Source organism: Chamaea fasciata, unplaced genomic scaffold, assembly GCF_029207755.1.
Source record: "Chamaea fasciata isolate MVZ Bird 193981 ecotype frontalis unplaced genomic scaffold, bChaFas1.0.hap1 SCAF_16, whole genome shotgun sequence".
Classification (NCBI taxonomy): Eukaryota; Metazoa; Chordata; class Aves; order Passeriformes; family Sylviidae; genus Chamaea; species Chamaea fasciata.
In genome coordinates, this window is record NW_027094101.1 from 9,488,517 (window position 1) to 9,512,545 (window position 24,029).

The window sequence follows — 24,029 nt, forward strand, 5'->3', positions numbered from 1 at the left end:
TGGCCTCTAGGGAAGCCCCCTCTGCTCCACTAAACGGGATTTGCAACTGTGGCCTTGTGATCCTGCACCCAAAGCTGCAGTGGGACTGGGAGCAGCTCTGAGGGGATCCCTGGATTTGTCACCCCAGCTCTGGGACAGCTGGGTTTGCTCCATGGCTGTGCACTCACAGTGGGTGCTCCAACTCTTCGCTGACGACTCCACGTGTTACCAACAAAGCTCCATCTCTCTTCCCTCTTTCCTTTTCGCTGAGGCTCTGCTTGGAACCTGCACAAACCCTGCCCAAAAATAACCCTGGAGCCTCTCCCAGCCGTGGGCGTCAGGACTCCTGCGCGGGGAAAGGGACGGCGGAGACCTCGCTGGTTTCGGTGGCACATTTTGGTCACCTCTGGCACCTCTCTGGTACCAAATTTAAAAGGTTCCTCCAGCTTTCCAGCTTTTGTCTCCTCTCCCAGGCTCATCCTGCCCCTCTGAGGCCTCGTCTCTGGAAGCACCGAAGGTTTCCACGCCTGTGGAACGTGGCACACACAAAGCTGTAAAAGTGGCCGGTAAACCCAGGGAGTTTTCCTCCCTTTGCTGCTTCCCTTGGGATGACATGAAGATGCAGGAGAGAGGATGAGTCTGGGATCCTGTTCTGTTTGTTCCCTGGTGCAAGAGGAGCTCTGGGGATGTTTTTTACCAAGGAAAACAGAGGGATGACGGCCACGGGTGCTCGTGGGCTCTTCCTGGGGTCCTTGCTTTAGGCAGCAGCCCTTGGGTCAGGGGTGGATAATCAAAACTGGGGGGGAAACAAAGGGCCTGGTGCAAACTGGCCAAATTCTTAAGATTTTAATGAGTTTGACCCCCACAGTCACCTGTGGAACTCCCTCCCATCCTCCTGGGGAGAGGCATTGTAAGAAGTTATTCCTCTTGGAAACCCTTCCACCTTCTCTGTGCAGAAGGGAAGCTGAGTCCTGCCTGATCCAGGCAGGATGGAGGAACTCTGAGACCAGGATTTGGCTTAGCTCTGTGGTAGTGTGGGATATCTTCCTATTTAAGATATCTTCCTATTTAAATCACGGGAAAATGTCCTGAAATGGTGGGAATGAGCCTTAAGAACAGCTTGTGCTGCGGGGGGAACAGCAGCAGGAGAGGTTCAGGAGGGCTGGAAAGGAAAACTCCCTATCCTGGGGGCCTGCACAAGCCCAGGACACACCTGCAGTGCCCGAGGGGCGGCCAGAGCCTGGGGCCAGCCTTGCCAAGGGACATCCTTTGGGGTAAGTGACCCAATTTGAGCCATGGGGACGTGTTAAAGCAGCTGCAATCCTGCTTCTCTCCCTCCCCTGGGAAAGGCTGCTGATCCCCTGGGCTGGTGGTGGGAAGCAGGAACCTTCCCTCCGGTTGGGAACCTCCTCTCTCAGCCAAGGCTTTGTCTCAGACCAGCCCCGGCCTTTCTCTGGATTAATTTAAGATGCTGTGAAGTGCGAGCTCTGGCGGTGGGAGATGCTGTCTAAAACTTGTTTGGAGGCCTGGCAGGATAAATCCCCGTGGAATTTAATTTAACCGAGCTGACACCAGTATGAATCACAGCAGCACTCCCAGCTCTTGGACACTTCCTACCCAACTGCCTGCAGGGCTTTGGATTTTTCAAGGGGAGACTAAAAGCATCTCAAAACTATTAAAGTTCTAAAATAATAGTGGAGGGTTTGTTGGTTTTTTTTAATTTTAGTGAGGGAAAAAACAACATCTGCTATAAAAATCTGCTGGCCAGGGGCAGCGGGAGCGGATCCCACTTATCAGGGTTTGGCTGGTGGAGGCTGGAAGTGCCTCAGCCCCGTGAGCCCAGCACATCCCAAAGCCCTGCCTCATCTGTCTGCGGGATTTAGATGGACACAGAGAGGCTGGAGGAGTCAGGATAAAAGAAAGAATTTGATGGAAAGAGGAAGGAAACGAAAGAAAAGGCTTCCAGGAAAGGGAAGGAGACAACGGTGTATTTATAAATGCTGGGTTTAAGTGAAGGCTCTGGGACGCAGTCAGGCTGCCCCACAATGAAATCCATGAGGTAGCTGTCTGCTCCCGGGATTTAACTGAAGAGTGACATCCCTTCAGAGGCAGGAAAGTGGTCAGGGCTAAGCATGAAGCATGTAAGGATGGCAGAATTCAAAAGGATAAACATTATTCGATACCTTATTTATAGGGCACCACAGGGGAAAGGTAAAGGTTTCAGAAAAGAAAGAAGCACTTTAATTTTATCTGGAGATTTTCCAACAATAAAATCTAATCCATCATTCTCCGCGTGTGTGACTGCTCTTAATGAAAATTTAGAGGCTGCGAGTGAAATTTAGAATTCCCAGGGGATGCCATTAGGAAGATGTCTAGCAGCTATGCAAAACCTGTTAGATCAGAGCCCTGCCAGAGGCCGGCCAGGGCTGCAGCGTGAAAAGGACACCTCGGAATTCGGGGAGCCCCGAGACCCCGCCGGCCTCTCCCGCTGGGATTCCTGGGATGGACGCTCATCCCAGGGCTCTCCCCGGGAAAAGCTCACCAGGGGCACCGAGATCCAGCCGTGTTGGTCCCAAAAGAGAGGGATTCGGGCCATTCCTGTTTGGTTTTTACCCAAAGCACCTCATGGTGCTGGGAGTTGTGGATTCCTCTCATGCACTTCCCAGGTCTTTTTAACTGATCCCAGTTAAGAGCTCTCAAAAGAAGAAGAGAGGAAAAGAACTAATCAGAGAATCCTGGAGTGGTTTGGGGTGGGAGTTTCAAAGCTCATCCAGTTTTAATCCCAACACCCTCCACAATCCCAGGGTGCTCCAAGTCCTGTTCAACCTGGCCTTGGACACTTCCAGGGATCCAGGGGCAGCCACAGCTTCTCTGGGAATTCCATTCCAGGGCCTCCCCCTGCTCCCAGGGAGGAATTCCTTCCCAATATCCCACCTAAACCTACCCAAGGTTGTTCCAAGGCACGTCCAACCTGGCTTTGGACCCCTCAGGCCATCTTGGAGCTGCACAGAGCCACAAAGTGCCTTTCTCATCCCTACTCATCTCCAATCCTCTGCACTTTTATTTTTAATTAAAGCAGATCACCAGGCTGTTTCCAATAGTTTTTAATGGTCAAAAAGGGGCTTCGATTATAAAGACAATAACGTTCAATTATTGAAGGGCCCGCATGTACATCATGAATCAGTTTAATACCAAAGTCACTGCCAATTATTCAACTGATTCAAAATGAGACCCCATCAGAAAATGTTAAATCACGGGATAAATCTGTCCGGGGCAAGGCTTGGGTAATCAAAATTCTCTCAAAGCAGAAAAAGCTTTTCTAAAAGCAGGGGGGGGAAAAAAGGTTACAGCTTAAGCCAGACATTAAATAGTAATGCCAGATGTTAAACAGTTGACTGAAATTATTGGCAGCTATCAAACGCAAGATACTACTGGGTGCAGAGCTCTGCCACCAAGTTTGTAATCTGGGCAATGGGTTTAAATATTCCTGTCATTTTCTGCCCATGGGTAAGAGGCAATTTGGATTATAGAATAACAACCTCCTAATTCTCAGCAGATGAGCATCAGCCTCCTGCAACATCAAAAACCAAGCCCAAGTTTAATGTGGGGCCTTCAACGAGAGATGGTTTTAAACTCTGTAATTCCGTTGGCTCTGTGGAATTAAGCACGAGGCACTGCTGGGAGCCCTGTGCCTGCAGACAGCAGAAGGCACCTCGAGAATTCCTAAAACGCAGAACAAAACACCCCCAAAAAGGGTTCACAGATTTTCGTGCCAATCTTTTCTATCCCCAACACTTGCTTTATTTCAGTTTTTCCATGGATTTCTGTGCTGGAGAACTCCGGGATCACTTGGAGCAGGTACTGCCTGCCCATGTGGGGTCTCAGTTCCTTGAGTGGCTCTGCCTTTCCCCCTCTCCTTCCCCTCTCCATCCCATCCCACATCACCCACTGTCCAGCAGGATTTGGGGGCCTGCAGCGGCACTGATTTATTGTGCAGCATTTGGGGTGTGGGATCCTTTAGAACCAACCCTCCCTGTGGCATCAGTGCCTGCGGCCATCCATGGGGGACAAACGGGACCTGGCACCTCCTGCCCAGGCCAGGGGAATGCCCTGTTCCCAGGAGAATCAGGGATGTTTTCCCAGCAGGACACGGAGCCCCTCCTGCCCCGCAGGATGAGATCTTCTCTCTCTCCATGCTCACTCTGGGGTATGTCAGAAATAACTTCTGTAGTGACAGGATGAGGGGGAAACTGAAAAAGAGGTGGTTTATGTGGGATATTGGGAAGGAATTCCTCCCTGGCAGGGTGGGGAGGCCCTGGCACAGATTCCCAGAGAAGCTGTGGCTGCCCCTGGATCCCTGGAAGTGTCCAAGGCCAGGCTGGATGAGCCTTGGAGCACCCTGGGATAGTAGAAGGTGTTGAGGGTGCAGTGGGATGGTTTTTAAGGCCTCTCCTCACACAAACCCTTCAGTGGTTCCATATTTCTCTCAGTGGAGCTCTCCACAGGCACAAGGACAGCCCCAGCCTGCCCCACTCACTGCACCCTGCAATAAACTGCCCCCACGCCTGGGCTGAGGCTGAAGTAACAAAACTCAGCTGCTCAGACCTCACATTTGCTTTAATTTTGGATCTTTTTCTGCTCCTTTTTCTCCCTCCTTCTTTGCTGCAGAGCATGGACAGTATGGCTGGGTTTGTTCCTGCCTCGGCACCGGCGGGAACATCCCAGCTCCAAGGCTGGAGGATGGGCGAGGAAAAGGGTCAGGACACATTCCCCCCCCGACTGCGAGCTGAAGAAAAATGTTGGCAGAGCAAAGCTTGCCACAGGAAGAAAAGGTTGTCCCGGCTGTTCATATTCCCTCCACATGGGGTGAGTAAAACTGTCGGTCAGACTGAAGCGTCTGATGCACAGAGGGGAATAAAAACTCATTAAAGGGCCAAGAGGAAACCCTATTAAAATATCAAATATAAACCGGAGGAGACTTGATCACCCAAGTGCTGGAGGAGTGTCAGGGCTTGAATGAATCCGACTTTTTTTTTCCCCCCTGAAAGCAGAGGAAACGCGTTTTGTGGAAGGCCAGGTGGGACGAGGGGCAGGTAGGGTGTCAAAGAGCACTGATAATATTTCAGGGCCTCGCTCGGAGCCAGGGATACGAAGGGGATTTATCCGGTTTTCGGCAGGGAGGAGAGTGCTGGCAGATTTTTGAAGGAATTCCAACGAGGTTCAGGCTCATCTGGTTCTTAAATCGAGAGCTCTTGGCCGCCGCTGTGCCGAGGCAGGAGCATCTCTGCTCCTCGTTCCCGGGACACAGCCTGGCTCGGCTGTGATTCTCCTGCCCTGGCCTGGCTGCTGTCCTGCTGAAAAGCCAAAAAAAAAAAAAAAAAAAAAAAAGAGCATTTCATGTGCTCTGAACCACCCAGAGAACCATTCTTCTCACAGCATCTCGTTCCTGCTTTATGTGGTCTTGGGAGAGGAAAGAAATTACAGAGGGGAAGAGCTGAACAAAACGTTTTCTTCCAAGCACTAAAATCCGTGTTAGCCCAGTCAGTGCTGGAAAGGATGGAGCCTGGTTTCCAATGGATTCATGCCTCAGGACTTCTAAACCAAACTGAACTGGGGCTCTGTCAGGCTTTCACCTCTTCCTACACACCAGGAAAACCACGTGGGGGAAAAAAAAGAAGGATTTATACCTCACCCAGAGCAGCTCCTGCCTGATCACCCACCTCAGAGTCCTCTTTTGGGGGCTTTTCTCCTGTGTGGACCCTCTGGTATCTCATAGGTGGGAAGGCTTTTCCGTGGTTTGGGAATGTTTGTCCCATTTCTTCCTGGATTTGAAGTTTTTTGGTTGTGATTAAACTCAGAGAAGGCCTAAATGAAGGGTTTCTCTCTCACAAATTTGTTATATGTGTCACCTTTGGGATTTGGAGCTGTTGTGCAGTTGGTTGAACTTGGCACCAGAATTCAGGAATGACATCGGGATGAGGTTGTGAGGGGAACATCACTGGGCCATCACCCCAGAAATTTCATTCCCTCACAAAATCAGGGTTCAAGCTCAAGCTTGTTTCTAACTGAGATGGAACAGACCCCTACTGCAGGCCCTGAGCTTCACCCATTTTCCTCCTCTGCTCCCATTTCCCTCCCGCACAGTGAGGAATGTTCTTATCCCAAGCACTCGTCCTGAATCCAGGGGTTTTTTTGGACACCTGCGCTGGTTTCCTCCCATCTCAGCCACACCAGGGCACAAACAGGGCCCGCCCTTCCCTCACAGACACATTAAAATCACCTAAATCCTTTTTGCTCCTGAAACTTGAGCTGATCCCACACAGCAAAGCACTGAGGGGCTCTCCAAAGGTGAAAAGGGGGGACGTGCCCTCACATCCCCATGGAGAAAGCTTGAAAACCCCACAGCTCTTTCCCAAAAGCTCAGTTCTAACAATCTCTTTTCCATTTTCAGCTCTGAACATCATTTCTGGGGCCAAACAGGCCCAAGAGGCGTGACAGCCATGTGGGCTCAGCTGCTGGATTAGCACTTGCCCAGGTAGGATTGGAGGTTTCCATCCTCAGAGCCTTTTCCAGTCCATTGATCCATCCCAAACCTTTCATCAGGTACAAACTTCGCAGCAGAATGAAGCAGCAGTGAAATGTAAACGGGATTGATCCGTCCCAAACCTTTCACCAGGCACAAACTTTGCAGCAGAATGAAGCAGCAGGGAATGTCAATGGGACGTGGAAAGGTCTTTGAACAGATGTTTTAATGGTCTGTTTGCCGTTGTGGTCAGAGAGAAATTCCCTTCGACTCCAGGAGCTGGTGGGTAGAATCCCACTCCTCTGGCCCTCAGCTGCTCATTCCCAGGGAGCTGAAGTCTCCAGGTAATGTCCCAACAGCTGCAGAGTCTCCTGGAAGCAGCGATGTGGGAATCACCTGTCAAATAAATCTGTTTGCATTTCCAGCTGTGTTTTGAGATGTTTCTGGTGCTTCCCTAGGAGACAGGGGAAGGGGTTGGGATGGAATTCCCAGGGAAGTTGTGGCTGCCTCTGGATCCTTGGAAGTGTCCAAGGCCAGGCTGGACAGGACTTGGAACAACCTGAGATAGTGGAAGGAATTGTTGGGATTGGAACTGGGTGAGCTTTAAGGTTCCTTCCACCCCAAACCATTCCAGGATTCTCTGATTCCATGATGTCAGTCCCAGACCTCGAGCTTGGCTGGATCTGGGCACAAAACCCACCAGGGCAGAGCAGAGTGAGCTCAGGCGATGTGAAATTCAATATTTTACACCCACACCACTAAAAATAAGCTGCCGCCGCCAACTCTTCATCTGGAAAGAGGAAGCACCGATGTCGCTGTGTCTTGGACAAGGCACAGCACTCAACTCCTGACCATATTTAGCCATAAGATCATCTCCCAGGACTCCACAGAATCATGGAATCACGGGATGGTTTGGGTTGGAAGGGACCTTAAAGCTCACCCAGTTCCAACCCCCTGCCACGGGCAGAGAATCAGGAATTTCTGCATGAGAGAGGAGTTTTAGAGAGAAAAAAAACCTTCTGGCCAAGCACCAGTTCTGCTGTTGTTTTTTTCTCCCTGCTATCTCCAGACTTCATTTCATCCCCCAAATTGCTGTGTTGAGTTACTCAAGGTTGCTAAAACGGTGTCATGCTAAGGAGGCAGCAACAGGGAGGAAATTCTGTCGCCAGAAAATGCCCCACACAGCTGAAATCAGGCCACCTATTTAGGCGTCGGGTTTAGATTTTTGTCACTGTAAGCACAGAAACTTGAAACATTTCGCCCAAATGTGTTGAAAGCCACGAAGACATTGAAGATTATTCATGGAATAAATATTCATTTGCAGGAAGAGGGATTTTTTTTTTTATGCATTAATATTTCAGGCAGGGTGTGCAGTTGCTTGAAGGAAAAGGTGATCGTATTCTGAGTGCTGTTTAGAAAGATCCTAATATTAAGGATACCAGGAATTAAAGGTATCAGGACACTTCATTTTTAAGATGTAACCATGGAATAGAATCCCAGAATGGTTTGGGTTATTAAAGGGACATTAAAGACCATCCAGTTTCAACCCCCTGCCATGCGCAACTTCTGCTAAAGTTAAAATCCTTCCTAGAATTTCTTTAACTGGTTATTATTAGCGAAAAAATCCCCTCAGAATCAGTCCTCAACCTTTCCCTCCCGGGTGCTGTAACACCATCACTTTGCTGAACAATTTTAACCACAAACACATTGCACTTGTTACCCTGAACAGCAGAAAATATCTTTATTTTATTCACAGGTCCCGTCGGCTTTTTCCCTTTCGAAAACTCGATTCCCTGTGCCAGCAGCACATTAAGACATCGCAGCTTCCCCTCTCCAGCTTTCCCTGGTTCAGAATTCCCAATTTTTTGAGGTTGAGTCCTGGCTGAGCCTGTGTGGAGCTCTGGTACCATCTAGTGTTGATGCCTTAAGTTTTAGTTTTCATTTCTTTCAGGTTCTGTGCAGTTCTGAGCCTCACATCCAGTGTCACTCAGCTCTACACAGAGCAGGGAGACAAATCCTTTTCCTCCTGTGCACCAAGAACAACTGGGACAAGTTTTCAGGCCCAAAAGCACAAAAAAAGGTGGGCTGAAGAAGGAAAACAAGAAGGATGGGACTTCATAACCCAAAGCTGTAATTGGACAATTAAACTCCAATATGCAAATAGACCAAAAGTTATAAAAGTGTGTGACCCCGTGACCGTTTGTCCATTTTCTGACCATTTTGGGTCCACCTTGGGTATAGCCCTGGCCAGGCTCTTGTCCTGCCCAAGGTGTACCTTAAAGGCCTTTTAATTAATATCTACCTTATTCTCCAGCTCTGTCCAGTCTCTGTTCCAGGTCTTCCCAAGGCATCAGTGTAACTGGGGGAAGCCTCAGGTGCTGGATGTGGCTTTTCCTCGCTGATGTTGTGACAGAAGGTGGCGATGGGGGTGACAGCATCTCCTCCTCCAGCAGCTGTGGCTTGGGATGAGCAGATCCAGCAGGACTGGCAGGGGAACAACTCGGAATCACAGAATGGGGAATAACCTGAATTGGAAAGGACAAGGATCATGCAGTGCAGCTCCCGACCCTGCACAGAACCATCCCAAGAGCCGCATTTCCCTGCCCTTCTCCTCGCTGACAAGCTGCAATGAGTCTCCTGTCTCCTGTGCTGGGTGATCCTGCTGGAACTGGAGTAAAGCACAAGCTGAATTGTTGTGATTATCACGGAATTCTGGAATGGTTTGGGTTGGGAAGCACCTTCAAAACGGTCTCGTCCTGACTCCCTGAAGTTTCCTCAGCTGCTCTTATGGCTTCACCTCCAGGTACCACCTTTGTGTCACTCCTTTGGGCGCTCTCTCCCAGCTTAATATATTTTAGCGACCAAAACTGCTCAAAATACTTGGGGTGAGGCCAAGCCCAGTGCGGCGTGTGGTATGGGGGTCTTCACTAATGAAAAATACAACTAATTCTCGGTAAGAACCGATCCGCTCCTGGCAGAATGGGTGTGAGAGGTCTCATTAATTAGACGAGCAGTTGCTCTTAATAGGTTTAATATATAATAATCGTTTTCTTATCCGAATGAAAAGAATCAAAAAACCTCAAAAAGAAATTTATACCCATGTTACCAGACTAAGTGAAGTCACCCACAAAATAAAGGTATTGATAAGATAGATGATCGGGGATACTTACAACAGATTTTTAAAAAAATGTTTGATTAACATCTATTGAATATTCAACTTAAAGCTAGAAGTCCTAAAAGGGTGAGGTGGGCTACGGGCAGACCTTGTGCCGAGCCCCCTCGGCCGAGAAGCTTCGTTTATTCCGTCTCCTAATTTGTCTATTTTTTTTTTTAATTCTTATTAAACCTGTTTTGTTTTGTTTTTGTTTTTGTTTTTTTGAGTGGAACTCGTTTTTCACGCGAATAAAGCTGATTTTTGCGGCCCTCCTCCGTCTCTTGGCCGACACTTGCGACGTGCAGGGGGGCACCTGATGGGACAGCGGAGCCACCACGACGGACACAGAGATCTACCGAACAGGGCGCTGCGCGGATGCCGAGTCTTGTTCAGAACCAAGCGTTTATTTATTCCTCGGTTTTTACTTCAAGAGCGGTTTTGACATCAAAAAGAGTTTTAGTTCAGCCGGGCCAGCCCCCCGGCCGTGCCCTCACCAAAGATGGCGGGCTCCGTGAGGGCGGAAGGGACGCGCGGGGGGTCGCTGTCCCGGAAGCGCTCGGGCGTTCAAAGAGTGGCGGGCGGCGGGAGCGGGAAAACACCGGCGGCCGCGGGGGTAAAAACGCCGGGAATTCCGGGGAAAACGCTGGGAATTCCGGGGAAAACGCCGGGAATTCCGGGGGAAAACGGCGCGGCTGGAAGGGCTGAGCGAGCACGGGGAGCTCCTTAGTGGGAGGTTGGTGTGCGGGTGCATTGTGGCCGTTGGGAGGGGGCGGTTGGGGCGTGTGGGGTGAGGAGGGTCGGGGGTGTCGGAAGGAATGGAATATTTTAAAAAGGGACATTAAAGACCATCCAGTCTCAACCCCGTGCCATGGGCAACTTCTGTTTAAGTTAAAATCCTTCCTAGAGTTTCTTTAAGTGGTTATTATTAGTGAAAAAAAATCGCTCAGAATGAGTCCTCAGGCTTTCCCTCGCATGTGCTGTAACACTGATGATTGTTGTGGGGAGGGAGCGAGGTGGGGGATGTTTGGGCTTGGGGAAGGGGAGAAGGGAGTCGGGGTGTTGTGCTGAGTGTTCCTGGTGTGCCTGGGTTAAGGGACACCTGAATTGTTAACAGGGGTTGTTATCATGGAGTTCTGGAATGGTTTGGGATGGGAGGGACTTTAAAGCTGGGCTTGTCTGCAAAATTCGGGAAGGAGGAAAAAAAAACACCTCCAGCGCTACATAGTGATAGAGAGTCCGGCTTTATTCTGGCCAGGGTGTGCCATGGGAAATATTCCGTATACAGATGGCTTTTAACTGGACATCTTGCAGATTTATGCACACAAAACCCAAGGCTGTTCCCATTCGTTGGTCCCAAATTTAAAGTTGCATCATTTCCAGCAATCCAGTCCCAGCGCTTGCCATGGGCAGGGACATTTCCCACTAGATGAGGATGCTCCAAGGCACATCCAGCCTGGCCTTGGACACTTCCAGAGATCTGGGGACCTGTGCCTCACCCTCCCAGCAAAAGGATTTGTCCCCAAATCCCCTCTAACCCTTCCCTGTCAGTGGGAACTCGTTCCCTTTGTCCTCATTCCACAGCCAATCCAACCAAACCCACCAGAAGAACAACTCCTTTCACATTTTAATCTACTTTCTCCTTTTTTCCTCTCCTTATTTTCAGGATTCTCTGAGCTCTGGATGGATTCTCCAGTGGGTTTTGAGCTGCTGAGTGCACCGAGGATGAAACATCTCTGGCTTTAGTGGAATTCACCCAGCAGAGAAGAAGAATTCGGGTCTCAGAGGAGCCTTTTTCTTCCCTTGTTGAGGAAAACACCTGAAAAGTGCAAATGGAAACTCGGTGTTGCCCTGGTGGCTGCCAAATAGTTCCAGTTTGGAACTTTGTGGCCCTGTGGCCATCAGAAAAGGAGGAGGAGGAGGAGGACATAATCCTGATCAGTGATGATGATGAAGTGCAATGCCCAGATGATGACGATGAGGGTGGTGAGGACAGCACCCAAGGGAGTTCTGTGGTGTTTGTAGACCCCCAAGGTAAGAGCTGTTCCCTGAAAGATTTGGGGGAGAGAGTGAATTAATTCCGTGTTAATGCTTAAAATCTGGCCTTGTGCTGCACAGAGTGAGTAAAACCAGGAGGAAACCCCCAGTTTGTGGGGATGTCTCTGATGGCACTACTTTAAAGGATGCTGCTGGGAAGTTTTAAAATACTTCTAATTGAGCTCAGACTGGGCCATTTCAGTGTCAGCTGGGTCCTTTTTGATTTCGTATCCTCTGGTTTGGTAGTTCATGGGAGTTTCTTGTGCTGTTCTGTTAAATCCAAAAAAAAAAAAAATGTTCAGAAAAGTGTTCAGAAAGTAAATATCAGTAATTTCTAAGGAAGTTTTACACTGATTTTCACCCCCTGCTCTGTTTCCTGCAGAGGAATGTCCCCTGGAAGAGAAGAAATCAGAGGAGATGGTGGATGAGGAGGGGGATTTAGTGGTGACCTACTGCAAACAAGCCAGTGTGATGCCCCACGCCAGACACGACTGCACCACTCACCCCTTTGAGTATGTCCAGGGCTGGCAAATCCCTCCTGGGCTCCCATTTCCCACATTTAGCTTTGTAACAGCAGCAGAGCTGGGTAAAGCTGTGATTTTCCTCAATAACCTCCTGGTTTTCAACCTTACAGGAGGACAGAGAGTGATACTTGCTCCCCCCTGGGGAAAAATGCAGAAATTTGTGATCAGTGCTACTGCTACATCTGTGACAAACTGGCTGCTGAGGTAAGGGCAGGGAGACAGAATTGAGGGTCAAACAAGAGCTTTAGCCTCAGATTTTTTAGGCTCAGATTTTTTTTTTTTTTTTTTAGGCTCAGATGTTTTGGCATCAGCTCTGCTCAGGTGGCTGTGCCTAAATCACTCTGGCTCACAAGTTCTGAAGGGACAGCAGGTCAGGCCTGATATAAAATGAGTTATTTATTGAATAGACAGGAGGGAACAGAGAAAAGGCTTTTTACAGTTATTTATTACACAGGATAAAACAGATTTACAGCCGGCTACATAAAGCAGTGCACAATAACAAGGTACCTGCATTAAAGCTGGCAAGGAAATAGGATAGATGAGGAGTCAGTAATTCTCTCCCAGGAAAGAGTTAAGGGCTCTGAGAGGATAATACAGGAAATTTGATTCCTCAGAGCTACTAAAAGTGTGGTTCTGTTGGGGTTTATCTCTAAAACAGGCAGCTCTTGGAGTAAACATCCATTTATTTATATTACATGTCCTGTTTGCTGTGGGCACACAGTGCATTTCATCAAGTGAGATCACTAAATAAGACCTTTTTTTAAAGAATTAGAGAAATGTGAGCTTTTTTAGGCTGTCCTCCCTGGAGTTGGGCGTGGAGGGAATTGTGTGGGCGTGGTTTATTTGCTTGGAGCTTTTGGGAATTTCAGGAGACTTGGAGGTGTGAGCAAAGGCCGGGCTCTGTTCCCAGCTCCCAGTGGGGAGGGTGCCAGCCCTGAGGGTCTCTCTGAAGGGCTCAGCAGTGACAGGTGATCAATAAAGGGCTTTTTTGTTGTAATTTCTATGATATCAAATTGTTGCCTGTCCAAATATTTACTCAGATTGTTGCCTGTCAAAAATCTAGGAGCAAGAAGGGTGAAAGGAGCTGTAACCCCTCACTCAGGGCTGAGGGGGAAACCACAAAAACCCAACAACCTCTCCTGATTTTTTCCTCTTTTCTGTCACAGTGCCAGCTCTGGACAGGCCCTTCCCTGTGCCACTGCAATGCCCACAACAAAAGCAACTTCTGGAAGGCACAGAGGAACTTTGCCCTGGCTGGAGTCCTGGCCACCTTCAACCTGGAGTTGCTGGAGCTGGATGCAGAGCTGAAACACGGGGGTGAGTGCTCTGCTCCCTCAGGGACCTGGGGCTGCTCAGGCTCTGCCCTGGGCACAGCTTTGCTCCTCCACACCAATCCTTGAGGAGTTTTTAAGGAGCAAATTGCTGTTCCTGTTTTCTTTTTTTCTCATGCTTGCACCAGGGATTGGTTTGCAGGTGCAGGTCTCTTGCTTTTCTCCATCTGGGAGAGTCACAGAGTGGTTTGGGGTGGGATGGAGCTGGGAAATCATCTCATTCCAGCCTCTTTCCATGGGCAGGGACATCTCCCACTCTGCCAGGATGCTCCGAGCCTGGCCTTGGGCACTTGCAGGGCAGCCACAGCTGCTCTGGGCACCCTGTGCCAGGGCACACCCTCCTAGGGAAATATTCCTTCCCAATATCCCACCTGAATTTCCCTTCTTTCAGCAGCAAAGCTTTCCTGACCAATAAAACTGAGCACAAACAATTTCCTAAATAATTTCACATGGGGAACTTTCTTTTCCTAAATAATTTCACTTGGGCAACTTTTTTTTCCCAAAAATAATTTGACATGGGCACCTTTTTTTTTTTTTTCCCTAAATAATTTCACACGGGCAACTTTTTTTTTTTTTCCTAAATAATTTCTTTTGGGCAACTTTTTTTTTCCCAAAATAATTTCACATGGGCAACTGCTTTTTTCCTAAATAATTTCACGTGGGAAACTTTCAATTTTGAAAAAAATCTCTTCATGGATTTTTTTTTGGTTTGTTTGTTTGTTTGTTTGTCTTGTCTCTTTAGGAGATCTCCTAGAAAAATTCATCAAGGATCTTGGTGTAGCCTACAACAAATACCTGGGAGGAGAAAGGATGTGTCCCCCAGGCCATGAGTGCTGCTGTGAGCTAAAATTGCCCCCTGGGCAGTGCAGTGTCTGCAGCTCACAGAAGATGGAGGTGGTGTACAAGTAAGTGACAACAAGATTTGGGGCTTGTCAGGGGCAACTTTGATTCATTTAATGAGTTACAGTCGGAATCGTGGCACCTGAGACAGCAAAAAGAGAGTTGAGAGAACTCATTTGGTCAGCAAGATAAATTTAATTTGGCTGTAGTTTAAAATCCCTCTGCAGCGTGTCATTAAATCTGCTGTGCTGTGCAGGACACCTGATGATCTCTGGTTGTTATAACCTGGGAAAGGGCGAACCCGAGCTGGGCTTTGGGGTGGCTTTAGGTGGGATTTTGGGAAGGAATCCTTCCCTGGGAGTGCCCAAGGCCTTGGAGCAGCCTGGGGCAGTGGAAGGTGTTGGGGTTGGAATTTAAGGTTCTTTCCAACCCAAACCTTTCTGGGGTTCTGTGATTTTTACTAATTTCTTTGTTAGAATGAGTTTCACCTTTTCACTGGCATAACAAACCTTAAAAATCCCCCAAGAACTGGTTGTGCCATCACCTCCTCACTGTGGGATGGCCACAGTTACCACTTGTTTAGGAAGTCCCGTTGTTGCAGACCCTTGATCTTACAGGCCACTTGACTTCCTCAGGTATTCTGATGTTTTCGAGCTGGTAATGAGATTTTTAACTCAGGCAGAACAAGAAAGCCCCAAAGCTGCTGCTGTCATGCTGCTGGGAGCAGCTAAACAGATCGCCCTGCACAAAGACCCTGCCATGTAAGTACCTGACCCCACGGAGAGTGGGGGATCTTCCTCCTTTCCTCCAGGGGAAGGGGAATTACTGAGGGGAATCCTGGGGGTTTGTTTATTAGGAGTAAAGGGAAGTAAAAATCCCAGCCCGGGCTGCGGGATGGCAAGAGGAGGATGAACACACTGAGGGAGAGAAGTGGGATTTGGGGGAAAAAGAAAAGGTTGGGAAAGTTAAGCAGGAGTGAGAGTTTTGAGATGGCTTTAAAAAATCCCTGTTGTTTAAATATGAAACAACAGAGTTGGTTGGCAAGATTTGCTCCATGCTTACAGGAGAGCTTAGGCACAACAAAGGGAAACAACAACGACAAACCCAAACCCGAACTTAATCCAGGCTTTGAGAAAAGGAAACCAGCTGAGAACCAGGCAGGAGAGTGTGGGACAAAAGGAACAGCAAAGATAAGAAGGAACTCGGGCATTAAAAGCTTGACAGCACTCCCACTTAACAGTACTTTAAATTATACCTTAAGCTTCACAATTCAGCAAAAAAGCAGCACTTAGACCTAACTTAAGCTTAGCTTAAAACTTCACTTGAACAATTTAAGGGGAGTGACACCAGCAATTATCATAACTTAAAACTTGAACTTACACTTAGCAACTCAGCAAAACACTTTTCAACAGCACAAAGAGCTTTGCTTTGTGAAACCCCTGAACATTTTGGGGTTTAAACTCAGGGATTTTGGCCTTAAAAAGTGTTTTCCTGAACAGTTGAGTGCAGAGAAGGGGAAAAAGGCAGGAAGGGGAGGCAGGCATTAATTAGTGCTGGTTTTTTTCCAGGCTTAAGAGCTGTCAGAACCTTGGCCCCACTGCTTCCCTAAGGATTGCTGTCCCAATTCTGTTCCAAAGGTAAGACAGGTTTTCTCCTTGGCATTCAGGTGACAAATCCTCTGCTCAGAGGCACGTGGGAGGCCAGGGCAGACTGTGGTTGTTCCACCAAGGAGTAAAGGGTGGCTGGGAGAGGTCAGAGCAGCAGCCTGGCAGGATTCCTCTGGGATGGAGCACGGAAAAGCTCCCCCAGAGGCTGGGGAATGAGGACACCCAGCTCCCTGGGCTCAATTCACTTCCCATTTTAGCTCTACCCTTCACCTTTCCCCCCAAATTCACCTGCCACAGAGGCTTGATGAGGGAAGAATTCAATTCTTTCCAACCCAGTTCTATATTCTCACCTGTTCTGGAACTAATGACAAGGTACAACCTAAATCCTTCAGCAGTTTTCATTTTAAATTGCTATTCTTGTTTGTTGTTGTTTTTTTTTTTAATTTCTTATTTGGAACAAAAAAAAGAAGAGTTTGTATTTACCTCCCTGCCAAAATTTTAAAGAATAAACTCTTATCTCTACTTACCAATTAATACAAAAATGATTCCAGTAGCAGGGAAAGGTGCAGGAGCTCAGGTCCAGCACAGTTTGAAGTGTTTGCTGTGCACATTCCTTGGAGATCTTTTGTTTTAAAGCTCAAACCTCACAGAACCTTGGCTTTAAAAATAACAGCACAGGAATAATTTCATTATTCGCTGCAAAACTTAAATAATTACGAAATTGTGAATAATTTCATTATTCACAAAACTTCAAGCAGAAATTTAAATACAGATCCAAACAAAAACAACCCCAAACTTGTGTAGTTTCCCACATGATTCAAAAAGACAACCTGTCAGTAACTCACCTCCTTATAAAATCCCCTTTTTGAATTGTTTTTCTTTGCAAATCACAGGATCACAACCCAGCTGCAGAGGATGCTGGTGTTGTGTGACTTCCCAAAAATCCTGCATGAAAAGTTTGTGGAGTTTTTTCAGTCCATCTCCCTTCCCTGCCACTGCTATGCCTTCTCCAACAGGTGAGTTCTTGGGCCTCTGGATTAACATTTGGATGCCTGGGGAATGTTCTTTTCTCTGATAATAAAAGTGGGAATATTTGAGAGGAATATTTCAGCATTTGCTGCTTTCCCTGTTTGTTGTTTGATGCCATGACTGAGCTGTTCTCCCTAAAGCTGCTTTCCTTTTGAGCTCCAAACCCTAAAATGCTTCATTAATCAAACTTCCCAATGCTAATAAGTGATGCACAACAAAATGCAGTTTAAAAATCACTTCATTTTTATCCTTCCAGCTTGAATGTGTTGCCCTGGGACCACGTGTTGCTGACCACAGTTTTAAAAGGCCAGAACATCACGGGGCACAGGAGACAGAAAGGAAGGAAAATATTCCTGTGGGAAACTCTCCCTGTCGTGGAGGCTCGAGTGGAGAAACTGCTGGGGAAAAAGAAGTGAGATTGGTTTGGCTTTTTTTTCATTTTGGGACCTCAGTTCTTATATTTTGACTGCTCCAAACTTGTGCTTTGGTATAATCAGGAAACACAAAACAAAGATTTATTTTTTTTGTGGGTTTTTTTTTTGGTGGGTTTTTTTGGTTGCGTTGTTGTTGTTGGGTTTTTTGGGTTTTTTTTTTCCTTCTGGACATGGCCAGGAGCTTTTTGAAGCTTCTCAAAGCCCTCAAGACCAAAAAAAAAAAAAAAAAAAAAAAGCTGCTGGAGCAGCTTATTTCTGTGTCTTCATAAACCCTACAGGTTTTGCACGTTGACTTTTCAAGCAATTCTTCTTCATCAAAGGCTGACAAGTGGAAGGCAGCCAGAAAAGTCTGTCCTGGGTCTTTCACTCCAGAAAATCCAATATTCCAACGAAGCTAGTCCACTTAAAGAGTTCAGCTGCAAGGCAACCTCTGGTTTTATTTTACCAGAGTTGAGCTAATCTGGGAATAACCTCTAGGAATTTATTTCCAGCTGTGCAATGTCTCTTGTGTGGGAAGCTCTCCTAGTTTGCTTCTTTCATTGGGGGGGGGTAAGGTTTGCCCTGTGCACAGTTTTGAATTTTCTTCCCCTTCTTCCTCACCTTCTGCTTTTCTCCCCAGGTACAGGGAAGTTGTTCGGTACCTGAGAGCTGTGAAATGCAATGAAAACCAAAGGTAAATGGCTTCTCCTTCTCTCTTTCCCCCCTTCCCTTCTTTCCCCTCTCTAGGTTTAGGTTACTTTAAAGTTTTGATAAGTTTGAGTTCTATAAAGTTTAAGTGATAATAGATTTATATCCCATTAATTTAAAGTTTTTGCAGGTAGGTTTTACTAAGTTAATACAATTTAAGATTCTTCTGCCAAATTTTCCCCCCTTTTCCTTTCCCCTCTGTCTTTTCCCCCCTTTTCCTTTCCCCTCTCTCTTTTCCCCCCTTTTCCTTTCCCCTCTCTCTTTTCCCCCCTTTTCCTTTCTCCCCTCTCTTTCCCTTCTCTTTTCCTCCTTTTCCTTTCCCCCTCTCCTTTTCCTCCCTCCTTTTCCTTTCCCATCTCTCTTTCCTCCCCTCTGCAGTGACCAAGCACAACCAGATCTCCACAAATCCCACCCAAACCTCCTCCTACTGACCCCCAAACCTTCATTTCCTCCCAGCAGGCTCCGAGACCTCCGGGATCTGATCCCGTTCTACCTGTGCAAGAGTGGCCATTTCCTGGATGCTGCCCATTCCCTGCTCTTCCCTGTCAACAGCCTGGCCTGCTGCTCTGCCTGCAGGATGTCTCCCTGCCAGTTCAAGGTCTACCTCAAGATGTTCAGGACAGGCTGTGTTCCCTCTGGGAATGAGGTGCAGGAGACAGGGCACTGGGTTACAGCTGGCAAGTGTCATTTCTTCCTTCTTTCCACTGAGAACTTCATTCCAGTTCTTCATCTGCATTCAAAGGAGTGCCATCCTGAGCCCAGCTGGGAATTGGGGAGGGTGGGGAGGCCCCTGGGAGTGTCCCAGGCTGGGTTGGACAGGGCTTGGAGCAGCCTGGGGTTGTGGAAGGTGTTGGGTTGGAACTGGAGGGCTCTGAGGTCCTTTCCACCCCAAACCATGAAAAACAGCAGGCTTTGTACTGGAGCATGGATTTAGTCACTTCACTTTGCTCAGAACACTCATTTTGTCAGCTGTGAGCTTCTGCTGAAAGCAGAGGGAGAGAAAGTGTTCAAAGCAAATCCAGAGCCCGTCATTGCCACTGTCAGTGGGGGCTTGGCTTCTTGTCTCAGCCTTGACCTTGAGGAGAAAACCTCCTGATGGGAAATCTTTCATTAGCTCAGCCTCTAATAATTGTCATCATCTCTTTGATGAAGCTTTGCTGCTTCTCAGGGTGTTTTCTGCCATGAGAGATTTATTTTGGGAGTTGTTCCCCACTGGCAGAATTCCTGGAGGTGTGAGATCCCTCAGTGTGCTGTGATGTCCACAACAAACATCTCAGGCTGGATTGTGTCCAGTTCTTTGCAGCTTTCCAGTGTTTTCTGGCTGATATTTATCTATTCCACCACCAAAGCTGTGTAAAAACAGCTGTAAACACCTGTTGGCTCTGCAGAAGCAGGTCTGGAGCTGAGTGAATCTCCTGGCTGTGTTCCTGCTGTGCTGTTTTCCTGGGCTGTGCAGGATCTGGGGTTTGATTCTTTTCATTTCCGTCCCTGCAGGCTCTCCCCTGAGGGACACCGTGCTAATTAAGCAGGCACTCAAACTGCTCTACAGCAGCAAGGCGCTCTACAGGAACGTGAGTGAGGCCAAAATTTCCCTCTTCTCTCCTCTTCCCAGTCCTTGAGAGTGCGAGGATTTACTCTGACCCCTTTTTTCTCTGGATAATTCACCCCTCTGAATAGATTTCACTTTGTAACACGAATGTTCTGTTGTTTTTTTAGGCCAAATGTTGGAGTTCCTTCATCATGGTTTTGGGGAGCAGCGATTCCCTGGAAAAGAGGGGGCAGCTGCATCCCTTGTGCCTGGAAGAGCCTCCCCTTGGCTTCCAAGAGGTACCAAACAGTGCTGGGAGAATCTCCTGGCTTGGGTTTGGACAATTCTCCATTGGGAAATGGAAATTCCGGTGGGAACTGGCTCCTCCCAAATGCCAGAGATGACTTCCAGTGCCTCACACAGTGCTCCTGTGCAGGATGTGGGGATTCAGGAATGTTCAGGGCAGCTGGAAATGGGCTCATTGTGCTCCCAGCTCAGTGCCTGGGGCTGCTCCGTGGTGAGGTGGATCAGATCTGAAAGTGCGTGGACACAGGGGATGGCTTCCCCCTGCCAGAGGGCACAGGCCGATGGGATTTTGGGAAGGAATTCCTGGCTGGGAGGATGAGGAGACCCTGGCACAGATTCCCAGAGAAGCTGTGGCTGCCCCTCAATCCTTGGAAATGTCCAAGGCCAGTTTGGATGAGGCTTGGAGCAGCCTGGGACAGTGGAAAGTGTCCCAGGGCTTGGCATGAGGTGATTTTTCCGTCTCAGCCCTACAAAAATGCAGAGTTTTTGGCAGGGTTTGGTTGGTGCTGTGGAGCCTGAACTTCCCGTGAGTGTGACGTGGAACAGGCACCATCCTCTGCAGAAATGCTGAGAAAAAAATCACTGAAAAGCACATGAAAATCCCTTTTCTGGCATGGTTTGGGGTTTGTTTGGGGAGGATCTGCCATCTTTGTCCCTCACTGTCCCCGTGCAGAGTGTGCTGGCTGCCAGTGGCAACTTCCTGGAGGATCTCAAGTCTGGAGTTAATGTCACTTTACCTTCTGCTCTTTTCTCTGGTCAGGTGAGTGATGGCAACAAAGGAATTTCTCCCCAGCAGTGAAAAATGGTGGATTATTAAGAAAAGCTTTTAGGAAGGGCCTGGAAGAATTTTTGGGGGGATGATCAGTTTAAGATTAGCAGAGTCTAAACTCTGGAGCAGATATGAAAGTAGAGAACTGAGGGTCTCTTCTCCTCTGCACATTTTCAATCCAGGAGAAATCTTTTCCCCTGTCCAAATTTATGGATTTATAAAGGAGGAGGGCTGGGTATAATTGATTGTGTCTTAACTTCTCCGAGGGTTTGGCTCCAACAGGACACTGGGGCTTCTCAGTGCCTGTCTCAAAACTCAGAATTGCCCAGAAGTTCTAAATTTCTTTTAAATTTTGAGTTACAAGGATGTGGAACTTGTTTGAAGGTGGCAGGAAAAACATTCCACGTTCAGTGCAGTCACCTAAGGAGCTGCCTTATTCTTTTTTGACTTTTTTGGAGGAACTTCTAGTTTATTCTCGAAGTCTGTGACTCCTGAGCTGGATTTTTTTTTTACCCTTTAATTCCCTATTTCTGCTGCTGTGTGAGATTCCACATTTCTGTGAACACTTTGAGAGTCCCAGAAATCCAATCCCTGCTCCACTCCCCTGTTTTTAATCCTTGACAAAGTTCTTGTGGGTTTGTTGTGTGAGCTCCAAGCTCTCTGGCTGAACTGAAATAACTCAGTTCTGGTTTGAGGGGATAAATGCAGGGGAAAAGGGGCTGTTAAATCCATTTTTTTCCCCTTTTTGCTGTCTCCCGTGTAGCTGCACCACGAGGCTTCTCTCATCCTGGCAGGGCAGGCAGTGCAGCAGATGCTTTGTTCTGACCTTCCCCAGCTGCCTTCCTTCCTAGAGATAGTCCTGGCTTTTGGGGTGAGTCCTAGAAACTGATTCCTGCTCTAAGGGATGAAAGCAAAGAATGTTTCACATCCCTGTGATGGTGAAACCACCATCCTGGAGGTTTCAGCCACGTTTAACTTGACTTTGCTTTGATCTTTATTTGTTTGGTTTTGTTTTAATTATTATTTTAAGGAATGAGGTTTAAATCACTGATGGTATTTTGTCTGTTCTCAGAAAAACTTCTGGGCTCTGAAGCTGCTGCTGGACCAGCTTTCCTGTGAGGAGCACATCCTGTGTGGCACTGCCAACCTGCTTTTGAGGGATCTGAGCAGGGAGAAAGGCACAATGCTGAGAGTGTGAGTCCAGCCCTGCTCCCAGAGCCTCTGTGGGGCCATGGAAGGGCAGCACAGGGACAATCTCAGCTCCTGGGAAGCTCCTTGGGCTGAGGCAGGGATGTAAATCTGGGGAAAGCACAGGTGGAGCTGTTGGAGGTCCTTCATTATGATTTTGGGGAGCAGCAATTTGCTGGAAAAGAGGGGAAACCTCCTTCCCTCATCCCTGGGAGAGCCCCCCTTGGCTTCCAGCAGTGCTGGGAGAATCTCCTGGTGTGGGTTTGGGCAAGATTGCAGTGCCAGAGTTAACCCCAGTGCCTCAGTCCTCGTGTTTGTGTTGTGCAGGTGGCAGAACCTGGGCCCCCAGTACGTGGGGCAGTTCCTGTGCCTGTTCCTGACCTGCAGACACAAGAGGATGCAGGCTGTGGGGCTGCTCAGCCTCGGCGTGGTCACTGACAACCTGCACCTGTGAGTGATGGGGACTGTCCCCCTGGGATTGTCCCCCTGAAATCCTGGGACTGTCCCCCTGGGGTTGTCCCCCTGAAATTCTGGGACTGTCCCCCTGGGATTGTCCCCCTGAAATCCTGGCATTGTCCTCCTGTGGGAGTGAGAACTGCCCCAGAGCCACCTGAAATCCTGGCATTGTCCCACTAGGATTGTCCCAGGGCACCCTGAAATCGTGGGATTGTCCCACTGGGAATTCCCCAGGCCACCCCGAAATCCTGGGATTATCCCACTGGGAATGCCCCAGAACCACCTGGAAAATCCTGGTGCTCCCCCCAGTCATTTTTCTGCGAATCTCGGCTGGGAGCTGCGAATTGTTGGGGGTTTTTGCAGATTTTTTTGAGTCCTGCAAAGGCTGGGAATGGCTGCAGCTCTGGGGAAAAAATGGGAATCTCTCTCTTTGTTTCAGATGTCCCTGGGCAAAGCAGCTCTGCACCTTTTTCCACGAGTCAGTGAGTATCCCAATATCTGTAGGATTTAACAGCAAATGACACCTCTTACCAATCAAACACTGAAATGTATCATTTTATATTAAAAAACCACCATCCCTGAAGGGAATTAATTGTGTTTTGTCCCTTCCCCAGGGCTTGAGGCAGCTCCCCTTTGGCACCACAGTTCACCACGAAGTTTCCAAGTTTGTCAGTGCTTTTGAGAAACTCTAAATTTGGGCACCAGAACCCTCGGGGAGATTTTTCTCAGTCGGGTTTTTTTTTTTTTCACCCGAGCAAACTCTCCCTGGAGGGAGTTTTCCTTGGTTTTGCTTTGGTTGTCACCTCCAGGAACAGTCAGCTGAAGACTGGCTTTTCCTGGCTCTGGAGTGGGGACACAGCCACGTTTTTTTGGGAGTTTTCTTGCAGTTCCACATATTAAGGAGTTTGTTGGGAAAGAGGTTGAAGTCGTTTTCAGAAAAACTGGGAGAACACGGATGGAGTGAGAAGCAGCAAAGAATTTTTCCTCCTGTTGGGACACAAGAGGCAACTGCTGTGAGAGGGAAAAGCTCCAACCAGGGAAATGGGGAGTGGAAAACTTCCCTCTGCAGCAGTTTGGGGTGAAAAGTGCCCTTTGCACAGCTCTGATTGTATGTTTAATTCTAAACACCAGGAGAAAACTGAACTTTTTTTTTTTTTTTCATTCAAACAAAACCCCAGAGTGGGGGCAGCGAGGAGCTGAGCTTATTTGGGAAATAATCCAGATTTCAGGCTGGGGTTTTTTTTTTTTTGTTTTCTGCCAAAAAGAAGGTTTTGATTGGTGCTGGTGGTTCTGTGCATTTCCCAAATGGGAATTTGGAGGTTCACTCCAACCTGGGGTGGTGGAAAGAAAAACCTCTTTGGAGCCTGGTCGGGGCTCTGCCCCTCTCTCTGCACTGCTGGGCAGGCAGGAAAAACAAAACCTTTAATATGTGACCAACAAGATGTGCACAATTCCAGGGCTTTGGGGGGGCGGGGGGGGGGGGGAATTCTGCAGCTCTTGGGATCCCCAAATATCCTACAAAAAAAAAAATGCACCTGGATGGAAATGTGACACCTTGTTAATAAAAAAGTCCGAGTTCCATTGTTCCGTTGGCATTTGGAGTGGTTGTGGGGTTTTTTGGTGGTTTTATTTGGTTTGGG

General features: G+C 48.0%; 1 protein-coding gene across 2 annotated transcripts; it reads left to right on the top strand.

Annotated features, from left to right (window-relative positions):
• The first annotated feature begins 10,267 nt into the window (after positions 1–10,267).
• On the top strand, positions 10,268–23,850 carry LOC136297704 (uncharacterized). Of its 2 annotated transcripts, none has more exons than XM_066197839.1 (20): positions 10,268–10,389; positions 11,320–11,687; positions 12,073–12,202; positions 12,325–12,418; positions 13,381–13,531; positions 14,288–14,450; positions 15,021–15,146; positions 15,954–16,022; positions 16,886–17,008; positions 17,278–17,433; positions 18,075–18,128; positions 18,599–18,819; positions 19,637–19,713; positions 19,859–19,969; positions 20,650–20,736; positions 21,509–21,616; positions 21,818–21,939; positions 22,261–22,383; positions 22,829–22,871; positions 23,004–23,850. In XM_066197839.1, exons 2-20 carry the CDS (start codon positions 11,486–11,488, stop codon positions 23,079–23,081), a joined length of 2,238 nt encoding a protein of 745 aa, XP_066053936.1. In that variant the 5' UTR covers positions 10,268–10,389; positions 11,320–11,485; the 3' UTR covers positions 23,082–23,850. The 2 variants fall into 2 exon arrangements, with proteins under 2 accessions (XP_066053936.1, XP_066053938.1); XM_066197841.1 differs by having other exon boundaries at positions 18,602–18,819.
• The last annotated feature ends 179 nt before the right edge of the window (positions 23,851–24,029 follow it).

Coding starts and splice junctions, on each gene's coding strand:
- LOC136297704 (XM_066197839.1), top strand. CDS start 11,486: ATGGAAACTCGGTGTTGCCCTGGTGGCTGCCAAATAGTTCCAGTTTGG. Junction 19,714..19,858: donor GCAAGGCGCTCTACAGGAAC/GTGAGTGAGGCC, acceptor TTGTTTTTTTAG/GCCAAATGTTGGAGTTCCTT. Junction 21,617..21,817: donor AGATAGTCCTGGCTTTTGGG/GTGAGTCCTAGA, acceptor GTCTGTTCTCAG/AAAAACTTCTGGGCTCTGAA.